The following is a 17,945-nucleotide window of genomic DNA, read 5'->3' as shown; positions in this document are numbered from 1 at the left end:
TACTGGGAAGGAGGGCCAGGAATGTAAACGCAGCCCAAAGCTAGTCCGAAAATGGTAACAGCTGGAAAGAAGGGCTGGAAAGTTTGCTCGTCAGGACCCGAGATCCTAGCCAGGCTCCCAGCATCTAGCTCAGCCAAAATACCCTGCCCTCAGCTGCTCTGCTGCATTTACAGTCCTAGATTGAAATTTTGTAACTTTTAAAACTAGTTTTATTTTAATTCTCCATTTTAAGATCCCATATAAGTATCTGGAAGCTCCTTAGGGAGGAGCACATCAAACCCCAGGGATACATACACACACCCCTCTCTACCGGGGCTTTGGTAGCTGGGATTAACACATTAAAAAAAAAAAAAAGCCAAACCCAAAATTTGGGATGTAACCAGCTGTCACTGGCATTGCACGGGCAAAACCAGATCCAGGGAAAAGAAGCTCCCAAATGCCTCATCAGCAATTTTTCTCGTCGGGTTCCTCTCCATACGCACGCTCCAAATTTCCCTGACACTGCAGAATTAAACTGCTGCAATATGAGCAGAATCCACGGGAGGTCATGGCAGGACCACTCCAAGTACAGCCAAACCAGGTTGCTTCAAGAGGCCCCCAAATCCTTGGAAATGCCCTCCCGGCTTCACCCCTGGGATCTGAATGCTTTGGGAATGTGATGTGCCGCTGTGGTATTTCACACACAGAGCTGAGGTGTCCTCCAGGGATGCATCCCCAAGCGATGCTGGTGGCCCTGCAAATATTTGGGGGCACCCTCTGTAGCCAGAGGGAGGGGACAGACATCCCATTGCTGTCATAGTGGGGAAAAGGCTTTTGCTCCTCAGATTCCTCCCCAATTACAGTGGATGGTATAAAAGAGACTGACCTCGTTAAAAAAAAAATTAAAAATTATATTAAAATGTAATATATTAACATATATTAATGGTGTCCTATCCCCTGAAGGGTTCAAGGCCAAGATTGGTGGACACCTTCCACTAGACCAGGTTGCTCCAAGTCCCATCCAACTTGGCCTTGAAGACCTTCAGGGATGACGTAGCAACTGGAGACAGGATAAATGATCCATTTGGGGCACTTTTGCACATGGGAGAACTATGGGAAAATCAGGCTTCTCTGTGTCTGACATTTTGCAATTTAACCCTCAGCTGCTGGGTCTGGGTTTGATCCTTCCCTGCTCTCTGGGCATGACTGGCAGATAGCCCATGAGGGGAGTTTGCTCCAAAGGGAAGGGAAAATCCTCCCCAGCCCCTGAATCACAGTCCAAATCACCTTGATTTAGAAGAACCAAAATCTTTATTGATCTCACTGTAACAGCAACCACTGGCAAAAGCTTTTCTCCTCCCAAATACCTGCTTGAAGAGACAGTAAAAAACAGAAATCGCAAATGGATCCCCTGACTAGCAGAGGAACGCCCCGGTGAGGCCAGGCACTCCCTCCCTGCTCAGCCCCAAGCCTGCTTATGAAACAGAACCGGGAGAAAGTTGCTGGGATGGGGAACGGAGACACAAGGAAGCTGGGAAAGAAGACATTTAAAGAAAAAAAAAAAATAACAACAAAAAAGATTTCCCTCCGGCTCCTGTCCATTAAGTCACGTTGTCCTTGGATACGGTCTAATTATTTTTGGCTAGCAGAGCAGGTTTCCCAAAACGAGCAGCTGTGCTGAGGGCACCAGGTCCCTGTATCCACGGTGGCCATCCTCGCTCTGCCAAGGATGTCCTCACCCCCTGCCCCTCCCTCGATCCGAGGGCCTAACTGACCTCCTAGGATCTTCACTTCAAGGAAAATATATTTATTTATATATAATATATATATTTGTGTGTGTCTTATCACCACCCACCCACACGCATATACATATTGCTACTCGCACTCACTCACTCGTGCGCCTACGGCGGCCAGGCTGCCACATTCACCTCACCTCCCACGCGAGGGAAAGGATGGGAAAGACAACCCATTCCCCTGGGCTGTGCTTTTACTTCTTCCTCCCCCTACCCCCCAAAACGAGGGGCAGCCCCCTCCTTGGGAAAAAAAGCAGCTGGAAGATGGGAGCTCGCCACCAGCGCTGCCCCATGCCAAACACACCTAGAGAAATAAATTATGGGATGGAAAGTGCACAAAGCCTGTGGGATGTCCCTCTCCCCAGCACGGGCCCCCCAGGGCTGGGTACATAGGTGGGGGCCGACCCCAGTGAGGGAGGGAGGATGGATGGAGCAGGCACTCAGGTGGGGGCTGATAAAATGGCACTTGAGAAGGTTGTGGAGCTGGTGATGGCTCCCAACAGGCAGTAAAAAATCAAAACTGGGGGGCTGGTGGGATTGGGGGGCGCGGCCTAGCACCACTGCAGCCACACACGGCCTTGCTCAGGGCAACAGTCGCGTGGAGAGAGAGGGAAAAATAAATCCCATCTCCAGGGGAGGTTCAAGATGTCCGTGCCATGCCAGGCTGGCAAAGGGGAGGTTAACGTGGAAATGCTTTATCCACAACAGCATGATCCAGCTGGGAGAAATCCCATCCTGAAAACTGAGCAGAGGATGGCATTGATGGCAGCACCCTGTGAGGAGAGCACCCCATCCCTATGGTGTTTGGCGAGCCCCCACAGCCCCCAGAGACACCCAGTGATTCCTGAGACATCCAACAGTGCCAGAGGGATCTCCCCCTGTAGGATTCACATTTTAAAGGGCTGGGGGGAAGGGGAGGGGAGTAAAAAAACCCAAGCACTACAAAGCACTTTCCCAGAGGCACTTGGCCCCAGCCCAGAAGAAGTTGTTGGGGGTACTGCCCCTTTTTAGTACCAAAAATAAAAGCAAGGGGGTTTTATAATATAAGGCTACATTGCTGGGAGTCCTGGCTGGTGGCTGGGGAACACAACCCCTGGCTAGAGGGCCAAGATGGAAGAAATCTGGGTAGGTGAGATGTGGACATGCTGGCTGATTCCATCAGGGACTACACCAGACCCCTGGAGCACCGAAGGGAATGAGCTCCCGATGTTGTCCTTCATTGAATACCAACACATCCTCAAAAAATACCCTCCCCAGGGTATAAGCAGGTGCGTGATTTTAGGAGTGATGTTTTCCCCTCCTCCTGACAGGCTGCCCAAATTTTCCAGGAGAAGGGGGCAAAGGGGGTGACAGAGCTCCAGAACACCGAGCTGCTGGCAATGGGAGGTTTGGGTAACAAGAGGGGGATTGGGGGGGGGCACGAGGCAGCAAAAGAGGCAAAGGGATATTTTTAAAAGAAGCCTGGTAGACATCAGGCTGCTGGCCAGGTGGAAGAGGAGGAATAGGGCCAGATCCAGAAGGGATGCTCCGCCTGGCACATGCTGGGACAGTCACCGGCAAAGAGGGAGAAGACAGAGCTGCACTCCCCGCAAAAAAGAGGAGGAGGAGGGTGGAGAGGGGATGCTGGTGGGGACCGCTGCCAACTCCACCTCGCCGGGACGGATCCTGCCAAGTCAAATGGGGGGTGCACAGGTCTGGGGAGTTGCTGCCTCTCCGTGGTTCCCGCTCAGATATCCATCTCGAACTGAGCATCGTCCCCTGGCAAGAGGCAAGGAGAGCAGGGTTAGGGGTGTCATCCTCCACCTCAAATCCCTCCTGTCCCATCCCGGGGGTCCCTTACCCATGGATGGCTTGCCCTCCTGGTGGTTCAAGCTGCTGGCATCCGCTTTGGGCTCCTCGCCGGCCTCGCCGGGGCTGGTGACACCGGGAATATTGGGGAGGTGACAAGGCGGGGTCTTGGCCATGGGGGAGTTGCGGCGGTCCAGCAGGAACTTGCGGTCGTAGATGATCCGGGTGCCTGGGGGGCGGACGGGAGGAGAGTGGGGGAATCCGGTTCGGCAGCGCTTGTTTGCCGAAGGAGTTTCCCGGCGGGACGGGCACGCTGGCCAAGGTTCTCCGCCAAAGATCGGCGGGGAGGGCCAGGGGTTGTGCGCCGCCGCTCTGCCCGCTCTTATCTGGGCACGACAGGCGATAATCCGGCGGTGGCCAAACACCCCGGCGGCAACTGGGTCCCGGCTGTCCCGGCGCAGAGACCTGGCAAACTCACGGCAGGGGTGGGAACGCGTCCCGGGGATGCCGATGGAAGCGGCGCCCCGAAATACCACGTGTCCCTCTCCTCTGCTCAGGGACGGTCATGTCACGACCCCGCGGTGCCAGGATGGGGTAGGGCCGAGCCACCGACCCCCCCAGTGCCCGCGTCCCACCGAGAGCTTCCTGCCAAGCCGTCCCGGGATCCAGCTGCTCCCCTGCCGGGACCCTCCGCGCCCCCGGTTATGTCCCGGAAAAATAATAAACTCATCTCCACGCGTGTGCGGTGAGGAGAACGGGCGGCGGGCGCTACATATCAACACCATATAGAGGGGATATAGGCGCGGTAGGCACGGTACGCCCGCGACACGCGGCGCTAGGGGCGGCGGGCTGGCCCGGGCGCGTTCCCCCAGAGGCCCCGGCGGGCGCGGCGCTTTTACCTCCCGGCGTGGTGGAAAAGAGCGTCCCGCCGGGGGTGGTGCAGTAGTCGGCGGGGAGCTGCGCGGCGTCGCTGAGGGTGACGGTGCGGGTGGGGATGGCCCGGCTCTGGCTGGGCTGGCGGCCGCCTGCGGACGACATGGCCCCCGCTCGGCGCCGCGCTTTGTCCCCGCCGAGCGGCGCGGGCGGAGCGGCCCCGCCCCGGGCTGGCCCGGCCCCGCCCGCCGCCGCCGCCAGGGGGCAGGCGCCGCACCGCGCCTCCTTGCCCGTGCTTCCCACGTGGTCTAGCGGTGAGGATTCCTGGTTTTCACCCAGGCGGCCCGGGTTCAACTCCCGGCGTGGGAAGACTCCGTATTTTTGCGGGGAGAAGGAAAGACAGTCGGGGTGGTGGGTCCTGGCATTCCGTCCAGTCCAGGACCAAAATGTTTTGGCTAGACCGAGCTGAATGAAGTCATCGGGAAAAGGAATGCATCCACATATCCCTAACCAGGAAAGGGTTTTTATCCCCATATCCCATACCAGGGAAGAGCATTCGTCTCCATATCCCAAACCAGGAAAAGCGCATGGATTTCTATATCCCAAATAAGGAAAAGGGTTTCATCCCCTTATGCCAAACCAGGAAAGGGCATGCATCCCCATATCCCACACTAGGAGAAGAGACTTGTGCCCATATCCCAAACCAGGGAATAGGATTCATCCCCATATCCCAAACCGGGAAAATGGCACATCCAATATGGCATATCCATATCCAAAGAAGGGGGATGCATCCAAATACCTCAGACTGGGCAAAGGGATGCATCCTCATTTCCTAAACCAAGAGAGGAGATGAATCGCCATATCCCAAAGCAGGAAAGGGGACATCCCCATACTCCGAGCCAAGGAATAGGATGCATCTACATACACCAAAAGCACCATCCTGGAAAGCTGGGAATTTCACTCCTGAGGGACATGCCAGCCCCAGCACAGCCTCCCTCCCTCCCTCCCCTGGGCACACTGATCCTGTCGGCTATTTTTAGTATCCCTGTCCCAGAGGCCGGGGTGGCTGATTTCTCCCTCCAGCCCTGGATCCCCCAGTCCGAAGCGCATTCCCGGCGGGATCAGCCGCCCGCATGCAGAAGAGGATGGGGGAGGCGGTCGCCCGGGTGGCCAGGAAGGTGAACGACACGGTGGAGAACAAAAAGGATTCCCTGGGTAAGTCCAGAACTACATCTCGGCTCCCGCCTGGGGCGCGGACAAGGATCGGATATCCCAGCGCAGAGCTCTATTTTTCACTGCCAGTCTAAAAAAAGCTGTCAGCGCTCCCTCCTCACAGCTCTGAAGAAGAGAAAGGCTCCGACAAAGGGCCCTCAGCCCCACAAAGTTAGAGCAGGTTCACATAATCCCATGGGATGTGTCCCTCCTTGCGAGCAGTGACAGGAGCAGATTTTCCCCATGTTGCGTTATCAGATTAGTGTTTTCCTGCAATTTCTCCATTTCCAGCTAATACTCAAGAGCAGGGTGCAGTTCATCAAAGGAGAAAGATGAAAGCCACTCCTTTTTATTCCCACTGGATTCCCAGCCCTGGGATATAAACTAGCATATGCCGTGAGCTGGAGCTTCATCGCTCAAGCTCTCCACACCCTCCTGAGAGAATAGTGGGAGGATGGAGCTTGGCTCCACCAGCCCCCACAGAGGCTTTCGGGAGGGGGCAGGAAGCAGAGCCCAGCCTTGGAGCTGGGATAACAAGGTTTCCATCCCTAGTGTCTCCTGGGAGGGGAAAGAGAAACAACTCACTACAAAACAAGAAGGTGAGAAGCTCAACAAAATCTTTTTCCCCTGTTCATGGCTTTCCATGGGACAACCACTCATGACCATGAGAAATCCAGCCAGGAGCATGTCCAGGGAAATCCCTGCTCCAGAAATAAGCATCTCTTCACTGCTCTGCTACTCCCAGGGAGTTAGGGACACAGGGGAGCAGGATGACTGAAGTTATCAGACCGTTGCTTGGGTCTCTCTGTGTGCAGATCTGGCCAACTGCAAACTGATGACCTTCCCCGTTGGAATCTACAAAGCCATGAGGAGTGTCTCCGAGGGGATCCATCGCATCTCCCTGGCCAACAATGAATTCAAGTCCATCAGCAGCCGATTTGTCACTACCTTCAGCCAGCTGACAGGTAAGGGACTGCCACTTCCAATCATCTGGGACACTCCAGCAGCCCCCAGGTTGCTGCAGAGGGAGCAAAGCACCTAAGAGTATCCCCTGAGCTCACACCTCATTGCAAGCATTAGTTCAGACCCCAAAAAATCTGTTTTTCCTTATACCTTCTGCCCCTTGAAGAAGGAGGACACTAGTTCTGCTCTCACCCACCTTTCCAAACAGGTATCAGGCTGCTGTGGGGTCACTCATCACCCTCCAGCTCCTCCAAGGATGGAACTGAGAATAGAGGATGACAGGAAAGCCATCTTGGGGATAACAAGGGGGCATGGAAGGAATGGGGCAAACCAGGCTGCGCTGACTAATTAGTCCTCATGAGAGACATCAGTGAGAGTTAATCACTGCAGGAGGTTGGAGCAATCATCAGCACCACAGGGACATCTCCCTGCAGAGCCCAGAGAAAGCAGCCAGAGGCTAACCTGCTAAAAAACAGCCATGCAAACATCCAGAGCATCCAGCACCACAGTACTGAACGCTGAGAATGGCACTGGGGATGCTCTGGCAGCTTCTAAAATCAATTTTGTTCCTACAACGTACCACACAAATGACACGGTGGTGGGTGCCTGGGGAGGCTTCCCTTGTTCTGGAGCCAGAGCATCATCTGTGGGAACACCCCTAGGCTGGGGAAAGGAAACACATCGAGCAAAGGAAATCAATTTTCATTTTCTAGACAGCACAACAAGGGAAAAAGATGACTTTGTTTCCCAGCAAGGGCTTTGCTCCACCAGTGAGCCAATCACTCCGGCAATGAACTGTGCTGGGTCTCAGCAGGAACAGACGCTCCAGGGCTGGGGACAGGCTGAATAAGCCAGGACCTATAAATACCGGGTATTAGCAGGGGCCGGGCAGCTTGTGTGGGTATTTATAGTGCTGAAAGCCCTGTGTCACTGGAGAAGGGTGCTGGGACAGTGGGATTTGGGTTCTGTCCCCAGGAGTGCTGCTCCTGACCCCACAGGAGTTCATTTCTGGGGCGAGAAAGCATCACAGATGGGTAAACTGTGAAAAATAGATATTTTTCACATTTAACGACCTTTCTTCCACCATTCCGTTTATTCCTCAGAAGGAGTTCAGGCACGCGAATATAGAGAGCTAGCCTTAAGGCATGACAAATGCCCATTGGAGAGGTAATTGCACTGACTTTATGAGGAAATATTCCTTATTTTTTACAGACCCTGCTTGCAAAAGGCTGCCCAATTTCATTAGGAAAGCTTGAGGAAACCAACAAAAACATCACTCCTAAATGTGGTATTCCCAGCAGGCAAATCTACAATGGCAACCACAGAAAAAAAGGGAAAAAAAAAAAAAAAAAAAAAAAAAAAAAGTGCCCAATTTTTGGAGCTGGAATCCCACTGATGGACTTGGCAGTCCAACGGGGACAGCGGCTGTAAATCAAGCCATGCATTAGTTATTTTCCCATCTTTTTCCCTGCATCCCATCACCTCCCTTCTCTCTTCCCAGAGCTTAACCTGGCAGGCAACTACCTGCACCGCCTGCCCGAGGAAATCACCTCCCTGCTGCACCTCCGGGCCATCGACCTCTCCCGAAACAGGTTCCGGCGTTTCCCGGAGCCCCTGGCCACCGTCCCCGCCCTGGAGACCATCGACCTGGAAGAGAATGAGATCGCAGGTGAGGAGCAACTTTTCCCACCGGAAAAAGGTGATTTAGCATCACCCGAGGGGGTGATGCTAAATAATCGGAGCCTGCTTAGCCATTTGCCTTTCACGGTGTTTTCACCGCCTCCCAGGGAAAAGCAAAAGCCGCTGCAGGCATAGTGGGAATCAAGCTCCATTCAAGCTGCCCTATTCACCACGCTGGGATGGGTGTAGCTCTTAAAGCCAGCTCCGGGTGGGGTGACCCCAAATCCCCAGATTTCGTTGAAAAACCAGAGCTGGTTGCAGAACCCGGCCCCAGGAATGCTGATGTTTGCTGCCAGGCTAAGCAAGGACAAGAGCCCACCTGAACATTTTCCAGAACAGACAGGAGCTGTTTAACACTACAAAATCCCCTAAAAATTAAACTAAAGGAATGGTAAGAGACACTCAGCCCTGCATCGGCAGGAAAATCTTTCATGTGCAAAACCTGAAGGCTTTGGAGTCTCAAAAAGCTGGGCAAAAGGGGCAGCTGTTGTACACAGATAAAAGGGGATTTATTTAGGACGCCTCTTTCAAAGACCCTGGACTGAAGCATCCCACAGCCCCCCCGGACCCCCAGGGAGGCGAATATCAAAGTCCACTCAATTTCGCTGTTTTATCTGGGATTGCTTCAGCTGCTGCTGGGAAAGCTGCTCCCTGCAACACGAGGCTTATTAACAGCTGCTCCCCGGCTGTGCCTGTAGAAACACTGGAGTTAAAACTGACTCCACGGGAGCCAGAGAAAGACTGAGAAAGGCTTTTCCGAACCCCCTTTTTCTCTCCCACCTCCCGGAGAGAGCTGTCTCGCCTTTAGTTCCCTCCATCACTCTTTGAGTTTAATCAGCTGATTTCAATTCGACTGGTCTCCAAACAGCATTTTCCCCGCTTGTTTTGTGCGAGCAGAATGCTGCAAGAAGGGAATGCAGCTTTTTTTGGTGCATTTTCCCCTGCTCAAATGCAGGGAGGAAAGGCTGCATGCAGGGTTGCACCCAGCTGGATTCATCCTGGGTTGGGAGGAGAACAAGGCTGCCAGGTCACCTCCCACCAGGCTCCTCTCAGCTGGGAGGTGTCCGCCAGATATGGGGAAAATAAAAACTGAGTGAAATTTAACAATTTCAAGCCAAAATGTTGCAGGGATATATCTGAGTAGGGCACACGACGCTGCCTGACTGCAGAAATAGGTGACATGAACTTACTTTATACATTTCCTGGAAAGGGAAGAGGTAGAGACCAGAAAGCCAGGGGGTTTCAGCTCCATTTTTTCCAAGGAAGCAAAAACCTGGGCAATCACATTGCTCCTACCAGTCCTTCCCAAACAGGTTCCAGGCTGTCCTGCACATGAGCTTGTGTTTGTAAGGCTGCAGATCCCCTGGTTTATGGTGCTGTGCCAGTCCTGCCTGTCCTGCTCTGCCATCCCAGGGATGGTGGATGGGCTCCTGCCAAGACTGCAAACCCGATGTAAAAGCTCCTGCTGAAACAGCTGAGTGACCTCCCAAGACATATCGAGCTGGAAGTGGTAGGCAATGTTTTCCAAAGGGAAACAGGAGTGAAAGGAGATTAATTAATGCCTTCTTGGAGCCTGCGGGCTCTGTTAAAGGAGACATTTAGTGCCACAAGTCACTCTTTTCATCTAAATAAGGTCTTAAACCTGGACTGTAATTATGTATATATTACTGTCAGTGCTTTTAACTCTTTCCATGATAATTAGAGTTATATCACATCAGCATTTTAAGCTCCCAAATCCATGGGGAAGTTTTGGTGCCTGGAGCTTCAGCTTCTCTTTCCCTTATTCCTTGATTAATGGTTTGATTGGGAAGATGCTGAGATTGCTGCCAAGGCTGGGGAGGTCACTGTTGGGAGCAACTGTGGTTAATTTTGTCCTCCTGAGAATGTTGAGATGGGAGAAGGAGGGATGGTTTCAAACTCAGAGTAGGGTTAGATGGGATATTGGGAAGAAATTCTTCCCGGTGAGGGTGATGAGACACTGACACAGAGACACTGTGGATTCCTGGATTCCTGGAAGCAACCTGGGATAGTGGAAGGTGTTCCTGCCTCCATCCAGGGGGTGGACTGGATGAGCTTTTAGGTCCCTTCCAACCCAGACCACTCCACGATGGTGTCATTCACTTACTGTCACATTCTGCTTTAATTATGTAAAAGCCTTTTCCCTTCCTCTTTTTTGCTTAGCTAGTGAAGCCAGCATGAATAATTCAGGCTCAAATGCATCCATTGGGAAGGCAGCAAGTGATGCTTTAAGTTGCTTTCAGAGGAATTTGTGGCTCACAACAACCCTACAGCTACAGGCTGCACTGTGTGCCCTGCCTGTCCCTTCATGCCAGGGGTGAGTCACTGCTCCTTACCTGGAATTAAGGTGCAGAGCTGAGCTGTTGTCAGCCTAGGAAGGTCTTGGTCCCCAAAATACTTTACTAAACTCCCTAACTTAAGCAAAATCAGTGAAAGCACTTTTAACTTTCTCATACTGCATAAGAGGATGATTAAACTTCTTATTCTCCACTACATTAGATGATGATTAAATAGGAAGTTGTATGAAAAAAATATTGCTTTTGTGCTTCAAGGGAAAACAACAACAACAAACAAACAAGCAAAATGATACAGGGGAATGGCAGTGAACAAATCCACCATGAAGAAGAGTTATTAAAAAAATTCATATAAAGCTCTGCCTGATGAGATATGCGCTCCTAGGGAATTTGTGTATGGAAAATAGCACCGTTTTCTGAAGGAAAAAGAGGGGGAAAAACAAAGGCATCAAAGTGTTTGAGTCTTTTTCCAGCATAAAATAAGCTGAATGGTTTAAAAATCACATCATCATCTACCAGATATAATTAAAACACTGGAATTCTGCTTCAGGTGCTGGCAGAAGACACAGGAGCTGGGATATAAAAGACTCTTGTCATTTTCATGGCCAAATAAAAAAAGAATTCGGTTTACGCAAATCAGACAGGTGGGCTTTGCAAGCCCAAGATATTGTAAATTGTAGCAAAATATATCACCTTTTAATGAGCATTATGGTTAGGTTTTCATATCCATCTCATTCCTTGGCTCTCAATGGAATCACATCCAGCTGAGCGGCACCCTTTTTTTAACGCAGTGTTTGTAAATGTAAAGTTTTAGAACGGAAAACACCCAAATTCATGGAAATTGCAAAATAGAAGGGTGCTTGTGGATGGATGAGAGCCATTTTGCAGCCTGTCCAACAAGGGCAAAGACCATGTGCCCTCCTGTTAACTTGGAGAGGGCTCCTGGGCATTTCAACATCGGAGATAAAATCAGGGAATAAGTCTTTGCATACCAGTTTAGTGTCCCAGCAGGGGGTTTATTGGGACTTTGAGAAATGGAGGGCAGTGCCCACATTGGATATCTTGGTGTTTGCACCCAGCTGACACATTCTGTAGAATTACAGGATCATTTAGGCTGGAAAAGACCTCTAAGACCATCGAGCCCAACCGATAACAATTTGCCTGAGCTGTTGGATGAATTAATATTTCACTGTGTTTCTGTTTTAATCAAAGCTTGCAGACAGGCAGGAGTAGGGTTTGCTGCAGGCTGTCCATCAAGAGGAGCTTTCATCCCTCCCACCCCTCCACGATGAATTCTCACCTCCGTGCTCTGTTTCCAGAGGTGCCCGTGGATAAATTGGCCTCCATGGCATTGCTGCGGAGCCTCAACCTGCGGGCCAACCCTGTCAGCCCTGAGGTGCGGCTGCTGGTCCGGCCCCTCATTCCCTTCGACCTGCTGCTGTCTCCAGAGGAGCCCATCCCTAAAGCCTGACAGGATCTCAGCGGGCCCAAGCTGTCCTGAGGGGTGACTGCCCACACGAGTGTGTTGGCTTCGGTCAGTCCCTGCTACGCTCCTGTTTCTGGCCCAAAGCCGCAGCCAAAGCGAGATCAAAGGATCCCAAACCCAAGCGAGTGCCTCCTTTTTCCTACATTAAAAGCAAGCATTGGGGCTCCCCTTTGAAAGCATGGCTCTGCCAAATCCCAAGCCTGGCAAACTCCTGCTTATGTGTTTTGGGGATGCAGAGGAGCTGCAGCACATGTGGTGGGAGGTTTTGGTGAAGCTGAGGGGGATCTGGATGCTTACCCTCCCACCCGGGCAGTGATGGGGAGCAGCCAGGATGGTGGAGGGCAGCCCTGCGGCTATAAGGGCTCTCCCTGGAAGTGCTGATGTGGTGGTGTGCCAAGTGCCTGATTAAATGCTTTACTGTTACATCAGGGGGTTTGTATCTGATTAAATTTGAATTACCTGTCTCGTCCTTAAAGAAGCCCCTTCACACAGCTGCTCACTGCAGCCTCCAGCTGGGTTCTCCCAGACCCAAGCAGTATTTCCCTGGAAAAACCCTTGTTTTCCAAGGAATTTTTATTCCCTTCTGTTTTCTCACAGTGGCAACCAAAGCGACCCAATGCCAGTGGGTCCCCACACACTGCTCATCCCATGGGTGTCCCTGGAAGTGTGAGCCCCTCTTGGGTGCTGGGGGTCCTCAAGTTGTGCTGATTCCCTTTCCCAGGAAGAAATGTCCAGGAGAGAGTGGCTTCTTGATGGCAGGGAGGCCACTGCCAAGCACACCCATGTCCCTTAGCAGCTGGCTGCCTGAAAAAAAAAAAAAAAAAAAAAAAAAAAAAAAAAAAAAAGCCTCCTGGGAGAAACCCCAGGTGTTATATCAAAACGCCTTGTTTAAACATCTCCCTTGTTTGTTCCTTTGGGTATTTAAGGGACAAACACTTCCCAAGCTGTGTGTGGGCTGGGGACAGCCAGGAATGGTAAATCCTGTAAATATTTGATTTCTAGACTTGCCAAACTTTGGTAAAAGATTATGGTAAGAGATGTTGGGCATGCTGGAGGAGCTGGAGTGGAGCAGCCTGGAACCAGGACCAGCATCCCTAAACATCGTGTTGCTTTTCCCCGTGTGTGGATTGATGGGCAGGGGATCTCCCCAGTCATCTTGAGGCTCCTGGTATGTTTCCACCCGGGATGGACAGGAGCGCTGCTGGGGACACCGGCCATCAGCTGCCAGCATCAGTGCGGGGACCTCGGCAGCAGCGAGGGGACACAGACCACGACTCTCCCTAGGGAGCGAACCTGCTCCCTCCGTCTCCTTGCCCCGCGTGGGCTGTCCGCCCCCGTGCTGCCTCATCCGCGGGGGGCTGCGTGCGGGGCCCACGGTATCCATGGCGATAGGAGGCTGTTTCCCCCCGCGCCCCCTCCCCTTCTCCGCTGCAGCCGCCGAGCAGCCGCAACCGGCACGGCGGCACCGCGGCGGTGGCACCGGCGCTCCGGACCGGGCGGGAGGGACGGAGGGAGGGAGAGAGGGGCGGCGGACTGCGCCCCCACCCCGGGCAGCAGATCGCCTCCGGCGGTAGTCCCTGCATAGCACCGATGCAGCTCCCGGAGCCGGGTCCGGACGGTGGAGGTGAGTGCCAAGCCTGATTTATTTTATCTCCCGAAAAAGCTATCCACCCCTCATCCCAGCCCCCTATGCCATCAGACCAGCCTTTCCCTGCTGTGGTTTCCCACAGCCAGGCAGGGAGGCAGGTGGTCCATCGCCCCCGTGTCTGGTCCCCCCATCCTCTTGTCACCACGTCCGAGATGTCAGTGCTGAACTGAGGATGCCTGCATCCATCCATCCATCCATCCATCCATCCATCCATCCATCCATCCATCCATCCATTCACCCATTCATCCATTCATCCATCTAGCCACTCATCCAACACCAACCCGGGTGCTCAGCAGCCCCTTCTTTTCCTTTCCCCATATTCCACCTTGCTTTTAAAACCACCTCCAATTCCATAGGATACCAGCCTCCTGCTCATGCTGCACTGCAGCCCCAAAAGATAAAGTCCAGCGAAGTTTTAGGCTTAATATCACAGGTTTTGGGCAATCTCATCACTGTCTGTGTTATTGCTCCTTCTTACAAAGCAGGTTCACACATCTGAAACAGACTATCTAGAGAATCTTGCCCCCTCGATCCTGCTATTTCCTTGCCTCTCCAAGAGGCTTCTTCTGAGTTGGCTGCAAACCTCCCCAGCACCTTTCTGAATCCCCACTGGAAATGTGTTGCCAAAATCCTGCACCCAGGACTGGGTGTTAGGGGCTGGATAGGGCCCTCCTGCCCACCAGAGCTTTGAGGAAGCCAGTGGTCCCAACGGCGGGGAAAAGAATCTTGGCTGGCGAGCTGAGCACCGGCATTGGCACAAGGACAGGGGGATGCTCCAGCTGCCCATCACACAGCGGCTTTGGAGGGCTGTCTCAGCGCAGGGCTGACCTGCAGGTGCTTAGGCTGAACCTTAAAGCTAAAATGTGCCTTTCCTCGCCTCACCGCTGCAGCCTGGATTCCTCCGGAGTCAGTCCCGTCACCGCTGCAGGCAGCTCCTGCCTACGCCCGGCATCCTCCTGCAGCTCTGCCTGCGTGCGGCTGGGGAAGCCCGAGGGTGGGAGCTGCCGAGCCCCGCTCCCCGTAGTGACAAAATGCCACCCCCGCGCCTCCATCAGAAGCTCACAGATAATGATCATAATGACAGCTATCACTTTAGATGGGAGGGAAGGGTGTCCTCTGCCCCAGTCCCTTTCCCTTGGTTATTGCGGCTTTGCCAGATTTTGCAGGATATCGAATTGTAAACCTTGGAAGCACAAGGAGAAGCAGAGGCAGCCACCCGGGGGCAGGGATGCTCCCAGGTCAGCCGTGACTGGGACCACGTGGATACAGCTCCCATAGCTCCCATAAGGCCGGAGCACTGGAGGGTCTGGGTGTGGATTTGTCTTCCTTGCATCATCCCTAAAACAAGGCCCAGGAGATCAGGATGTCTTCTGGGCCGCTCTAATTCCTTATCAAAAGAATGATGCAAATAATAATTATATCAAGTAATAACGATATCAAATATCAAATAATAATTACATAAATGGTATCAAATAATAATAATGTAAAATAGTAATTCAGCCGAGGTGCTGCAGAATCTTGAGCTGTGTAACCCAAGGAGGAGCAGACTTGTTGGGACACAAAGATGAGTCCAGCAGGGCACATCCCAGCCAGTCTGGGCACCGGAATAATTATGAAAACCCACCTCTGGAGGCATTAAGAAATGAAGAGAAAAAATGCTTTATTCTCTCCCAGCTTCATTTTCCTGCCTTCCCTTCCCCAGGCCCTTCCAATGGCACCTGGTGGCCCAACTCCAGCACCAGCTACCTCCTGAGGGAGAACTACACCTTCCTGGCATACTACCAGCATTCCTTCCCTGTGGCCCTCATGTTCATCTTGGCCTATACCTTCATCTTCCTCATGTGTGTAATTGGCAACGTCCTGGTGTGCTTCGTCGTGGTGAAGAACCGCCAGATGCGCACGGTCACCAACATGTTCCTCCTCAACCTGGCCATCAGCGACCTGCTGGTGGGCATCTTCTGCATGCCCACCACCCTGGTGGACAACCTCATCACAGGTGAGCAGGGAGAGACATAAGGAACAGAGAGAAAGTGCCCCCCATGCATGAGTGGGGATTGGCCATTTGTGGTAAAATAAGTTTGATCCTAATACTGCATTACGTATTTCTTTGAAGTTCAGCCATTCTTCACCAAGCAAAGCTGAAAAAACCTCCTTCCTGCATCCACCTTCAACCCCTGTTGGCTCAGCTCTCCCTGTTGACCTTTCCAAAGATAAGGGAGTTGGGAGGGTTCAGCTGCAGCTGCAGCAGCAGCAGCAGCCAGGCCATAGAGCAGGGTTTGTATTTATTGATTATGGGGCGTGAACTATTTATTGCCTTGATATTAGGGTCAAGAAACAAGATGAAAGTCCTTCTGATTGAAGATCCCAAAGGTGGTAGAAAAAATGATAGCCACCAGTTTCTAAGTGCAGTGTGTGTCTTTTTTACTAATTTTGGGGTTCTCCTTTAAGGATCCATGCTCCTAAAGGCTATCTCCACACAAGCCCTTTGCTAGGAACAGGACTTAGCACCCCCCAGCAACAACACAGTGGATGGGGACACCTAAAGGGAGCTGGGTGAGCCAGAGGCACCTACTGCCTCCACGGTGTCCCCTCATAGGTTGGCCCTTTGACAACACCATGTGCAAGATGAGCGGTCTGGTGCAGGGCATGTCCGTCTCCGCCTCTGTTTTCACGCTGGTCGCCATCGCTGTGGAGAGGTATGTTGGCATGGGAACCTGGGGACATGGGGACCAAGCAATCTCCAGCAGGTGCAGGTGCCCCGTGTGGTTCCCATTGTGGGAAAGCTCCTGAGAGTGTCAGCAGCCTGTAACAGCTCTCTAGGAGGACCACAAAGCTGTCCATGGGCCATCCCAGCAAGGTGTCCTTCCCCACACTGGGCTGACAACACCACCTACCAACGCCTGAGCTCCCACCTGCTGGAATGTGGTACAGATACCTCCCCCATCCCGGGCGGGGAAAATCCGGCCTGATCCCACTCAGGATCCCTTTCTGTCCTTCGCCAGATGCAGAGGAAAGAGAGCCTATCTCTGCCACCAAAACACACGTGTAAAGAGAAACCCACCTCACCCTCCATTCCCACCCCTGGGTCCTGGCCTCCCTCCTTCCCCAGGGATGTCCCCACTAGGTGGCCCGAAGCCACCACCAGCTGTTCTCCCACAGGTTTCGCTGCATCGTCCACCCCTTCCAGCAGAAGATGACGCTGAGGAAAGCCCTGCTGACCATTGCCATCATCTGGGTGCTGGCCCTGCTCATCATGTGCCCCGCTGCTGTCACCCTGACTGTGACCAGGGAGGAGCACTACTTCATGGTGGACACCTACAATAACTCCTACCCTCTCTACTCCTGTTGGGAGGCCTGGCCCGAGACGGGGATGAGGAGGATCTATACCACCGTCCTCTTCTCCCACATCTACGTGGCTCCCCTCGCCCTCATTGTCATCATGTATGCCCGGATTGCCTTCAAGCTCTTCAAGTCGGTGGCGCCTGCCCACGGCGGAGAGGAGCTGGAGGGGAGGAGGATCTCCCGGAGGAAGGCCAAGGTCATCAACATGCTCATCATTGTTGCTCTCTTCTTCACTATCTCCTGGCTGCCCCTCTGGACGCTGATGCTGCTGACGGACTATGGGCGGCTTAGCGAGGGCCAGCTCCGCCTGCTCACCGTCTATGTCTACCCATTCGCCCACTGGCTGGCCTTCTTCAACAGCAGCGCCAACCCCATCATCTACGGCTACTTCAACGAGAACTTCCGGCGGGGCTTCCAGGAGATCTTCAGGGCTCCCCTCTGCTCGCTCCACTGCCAGCGCAGGCCCTACACCCCCCGCAGCCACAGCCATGGGACCCTCTTGGGCACCCGCAACCGCATCTTCACCCAGGCGCCAAACAGTGACTCGCCAGCCGTGTCCAAGTCAGGGCCACTGGCCCCACGCCATGCTGCTGTCCCTGCATGGGATGGCTGAGGAGCCGCGGCCACCAAACCACTCTGGCCCAAGGGCTTGTGGGGTGGGGAGTGGGGATTTGCCACATTATGGACACGAGACATTGAAATAAAGGTGTGTCTTACTGATGCCTTGTCCCTGGCTAGGCTCCTCCATTTCCCCCACAGCACCATCCAGAGGGCCCCCAGCAGAGCCCCCTGGTACCACAGGCCCCTGGGCGCTGCCAGAACCCCCCTTACCCAGCCCCAGTCCAGGCATGGGGCCGGGAAATGCAGAC

The 17,945-nt window shown here is 53.2% G+C and overlaps 3 protein-coding genes and 1 non-coding gene across 4 annotated transcripts; 3 read left to right on the top strand and 1 right to left on the bottom strand.

The window, feature by feature from the left end:
- Positions 1-1,271: 1,271 nt before the first annotated feature.
- Positions 1,272-4,617, bottom strand: EIF4EBP2 (eukaryotic translation initiation factor 4E binding protein 2). Its single transcript, XM_040071713.2, has 3 exons — positions 4,460-4,617; positions 3,613-3,789; positions 1,272-3,530 (listed from the first exon to the last, which is right to left on the bottom strand). Exons 1-3 carry the CDS (start codon positions 4,596-4,598, stop codon positions 3,499-3,501), a joined length of 348 nt encoding a protein of 115 aa, XP_039927647.1. The 5' UTR covers positions 4,599-4,617; the 3' UTR covers positions 1,272-3,498.
- A 113-nt stretch (positions 4,618-4,730) lies between these two features.
- TRNAE-UUC (transfer RNA glutamic acid (anticodon UUC)) lies at positions 4,731-4,802 on the top strand. Its single transcript has one exon. It is a non-coding gene; the product is annotated as a tRNA-Glu (tRNA).
- A 681-nt stretch (positions 4,803-5,483) lies between these two features.
- LRRC20 (leucine rich repeat containing 20) lies at positions 5,484-12,564 on the top strand. Its single transcript, XM_040071712.2, has 4 exons — positions 5,484-5,648; positions 6,461-6,610; positions 8,110-8,277; positions 11,920-12,564. Exons 1-4 carry the CDS (start codon positions 5,567-5,569, stop codon positions 12,069-12,071), a joined length of 552 nt encoding a protein of 183 aa, XP_039927646.1. The 5' UTR covers positions 5,484-5,566; the 3' UTR covers positions 12,072-12,564.
- A 1,013-nt stretch (positions 12,565-13,577) lies between these two features.
- Positions 13,578-17,772, top strand: NPFFR1 (neuropeptide FF receptor 1). Its single transcript, XM_040071514.2, has 4 exons — positions 13,578-13,710; positions 15,437-15,730; positions 16,331-16,430; positions 16,894-17,772. Exons 1-4 carry the CDS (start codon positions 13,677-13,679, stop codon positions 17,687-17,689), a joined length of 1,224 nt encoding a protein of 407 aa, XP_039927448.1. The 5' UTR covers positions 13,578-13,676; the 3' UTR covers positions 17,690-17,772.
- Positions 17,773-17,945: the final 173 nt, after the last annotated feature.

The sequence above is a fragment of the Hirundo rustica genome, chromosome 8 (assembly GCF_015227805.2).
Source record: "Hirundo rustica isolate bHirRus1 chromosome 8, bHirRus1.pri.v3, whole genome shotgun sequence".
Lineage (NCBI taxonomy): Eukaryota > Metazoa > Chordata > Aves > Passeriformes > Hirundinidae > Hirundo > Hirundo rustica.
Note: the sequence above shows the minus strand (reverse complement) of the source record. Positions and strands in the feature narration are given on the sequence as shown.